This window comes from Elaeis guineensis, chromosome 13 (assembly GCF_000442705.2).
Source record: "Elaeis guineensis isolate ETL-2024a chromosome 13, EG11, whole genome shotgun sequence".
NCBI classification, from domain to species: Eukaryota; Viridiplantae; Streptophyta; class Magnoliopsida; order Arecales; family Arecaceae; genus Elaeis; species Elaeis guineensis.
In genome coordinates, this window is record NC_026005.2 from 11,053,478 (window position 1) to 11,056,462 (window position 2,985).

At 45.3% G+C, this 2,985-nt stretch overlaps 1 protein-coding gene across 1 annotated transcript; it reads right to left on the minus strand.

The window, feature by feature from the left end:
- Positions 1-346: 346 nt before the first annotated feature.
- LOC105056616 (uncharacterized) lies at positions 347-2,784 on the minus strand. The gene is made up of 3 exons (XM_010938874.4): positions 2,147-2,784; positions 1,545-2,003; positions 347-923 (listed from the first exon to the last, which is right to left on the minus strand). The coding sequence occupies exons 1-3, from the start codon at positions 2,610-2,612 to the stop codon at positions 649-651; spliced, it is 1,200 nt and encodes a 399-aa protein (XP_010937176.1). The 5' UTR covers positions 2,613-2,784; the 3' UTR covers positions 347-648.
- Positions 2,785-2,985: the final 201 nt, after the last annotated feature.

Sequence of the window (2,985 nt, forward strand, 5' to 3'; positions counted from 1 at the left end):
AAATTTTGTGCTCAAACGTGCAGAGGTAGTGTTCCTGGGCATAGGTTACTCTTCTACCATTTCCAAGAAGCCTTTGAGGAAAAATAGAAAACCTCTTCACTCTAATCATTTACGATTGTTTTCCTGGTTATAGTTGACAAATTTGCAGATAATTGCAAAACATGAAGAACTCTGTAGTCGACAATAAGCACACCCTACAGTTTTGTTTAGCGAATTTTTTTAATCAAATTATGAAGAGAACATAAAAGTCTGATCAAAAGGAGAATGGTTACAATGCCATGTCAGAAGAAACATCGCATGTGAGACACCTTACATTGTGCTCTATGTATCTTATAAGCTCCGTGAGTTTGTCCTTCCTACTGGTACTGGGTGAGAGAAAGAAAAATGCAGAAGGGTGACGATGCAATCTACTTGACTAATTATTTTCATCTATAAAAAGGTTCGGTCTCAAGAAAAGTGGACCAGGTGTCAAAGTTACATAGAACTTGAGGTAAGAGAATATTTCTTACGTTACTTTTTTGCCACCCACCTCAACTGCAATGCTCTCATTTACCCATCATGGCTTACGGGTTCCTAAACTTCTAAGCACTATGCACCACCTCTAGAAAAACTAACCCTCTTCTTCTTGGGCTTGGTCTTTCTGTCCCTTCATGTGGCTCCTACTCCAAGGAAATCTATGAAAGTTGGCGACACGGTGGCTTCGAAGTGGCTGCCCTCTTTGTTCTCATCGGACGACGACGATTCAAGAGCTGAAACCCGGGATGCAGCTGAGGCTGTGGAATCTGAATAGTGGGATGCATGGCTTGGCTGCTGCATTGCAAACATAAATGGAGGATGATGGTAAAACCCCATGAAAGAATCATCCCTTGGCCAATCCCAGGAGCTGTTGCTATTGAAATTGGCATTGTCATGACCCCTGCTACCTGCACCCACACCAAACACACAACGAAGTCAGAAAGGAAAAGGGAAAAGACAATACTTATTGACCTTCACATAGTCGAACAATTAAATTCTTCAAATTTGTTTGGATTTTGATGGAAAGTTGGGACCAGTTCTACCCTGGATATGGAGAGTTTGTTCTTGTTCTTTTTTGCCCTTCCTGTTTCATTTTATTGTAAATTTCTACACATGTTGGCCTGCCATTTATATAGGAAGGTAATTTCCGGGTGTTGTGGACACTGAAGTGCAGCTAGCTTCTGTAGAAGCTTGCCCTGCTTGAAGTCCTGGCGTGATCTAGTTTTGATCTCCACTTCTCTTTTCAAGCAAGCTTTAGTGGGAGCTGGTTTATGGAAGTGGGGAATATGTACCAAACTAGTTGCCAAGATCTTTAAAGCTGGCGGTTTGGAAAGAAGAGAGGAAAAGTAAAGGGCTTTAAGTACGGTGGAAACAACGCCACAGCCACAGCCACAGCCACAGGTGAGAAATTGTATAAAATTTAATGGAACCGATGCAACATGGTACTAGAACCAAGTGATCCATATGCAGCAGTAACAGTAGTAGTAATCATAGAAGACGAAGAAGAAAACGTGGCAGCAGGGACAAACCAGAAAAGAAATCAAAGGGTGTTTGCTGGATATAAAAGCCATCGTGACTTGAGAGGGAATCCCCTACTCCGAGTGTCATGTGATGTGAGCCAATGGAGCCATCGATGGCAGCAGGAAATGTGAAGGAAGAAGAAGGACAGCGACCAAACCCACAGACTGCCGCTGTAGTAGTAGTAGTTGTTGTTGTTGCAGCTTCCTCCAGTCTCCTTTGGACAGCTTGGCTCAGCTTCCTCCTCCTATATGCATTGGACTGCTCCCTATACTTCCTAGCCATGATCACATGCCAGTGGTTTTTGACAGCATTGTCAGTCCTCCCTGGGAAAAGCCTTGCAATCATGGCCCATTTGTTCCCATACAATCTGTGAGCAGCCATTAGCTTCTCCTCCTCCTCCTCACTAAAAGCCCTTCTGTTGATCCTGGGGTCCAGCTGGTTGAACCACCTCAGCCTACAACTCTTCCCTTAAACCCCACAGACCAAATAGTAATATATTATCCAGTAAACTGAAATCAATGAAGGAAGTCCCAATGCTTGGGACTTTAAGCCAGCAGAGTAATATTATAATGAAAACCAAAAAAACAAGGGTAACTTGTTTTCTTTTTACCTGATCTACCTTCCAGCTTCTCTGCTATGAGGTTCCAGTTCTGAGGACCATAGATAGCTACAAGCTCTCTGAGCTTGGAATCCTCTGCAGGCCTCCAATGGCCTCTGGCGCAGAGCTTTGATTGACCACAGTCAACAGTCTCCTTCCCACCCAGTGAGCCCTCATTGGTGGTGTTCTCTCCATCCGGGCTTTCCTCTCCAATGGCACTAGGCTCCTTCTCTCCAGAGCCATCACTGCCATCGGAACACTTGTGCCCCACCTCGCTTTTCTGCGGAAAAGGGAAAGTCCAAGAGGTCTTCTCAGAGCTCTTGGTGCAAGGATGATTCCCGGCTGAGGTGGTTGGGTTGATGGAGAGGGAACTTATGTCAGCAAACACCCCCTTGGAAGAGGAAGGAGAGGAAGAGTAGTTCCTAAAGCCCCACCTGGTATCCATGCCTTCACTTCCACCACACTGTTGCAAGGCCATGAAGAGAGACAAGCAGGAGCAGAAGAGAAGGGAGAAGGAAAGAGAGAGCAGAAGAGGAGAGTTTAAAAGATAATAAGAGGGGCTCGGGGGTGGGAGGGCAAACAAAACTAGAAGGAACAAAGCGTTCTAACAGAAACCCACGCAACTCTTCTTGCTATCAGGTTTTCATGACCACTCCCTGACTGGCCCAGCTGTCACGCTTTCACATCTTTAACAACCCCCGCTCCCTCTGCCCCACGTGTGGATGTCATCTCACCACATGTGTGAGATGTAAATATTTCTCCTCTCTCTCTCTACATCTCAGACCATCTTAATGGCCGTCCATCTCTCTCTCCCTTGACAAAGGAAACTCTACTGTGCTGTCTGGTTGGAT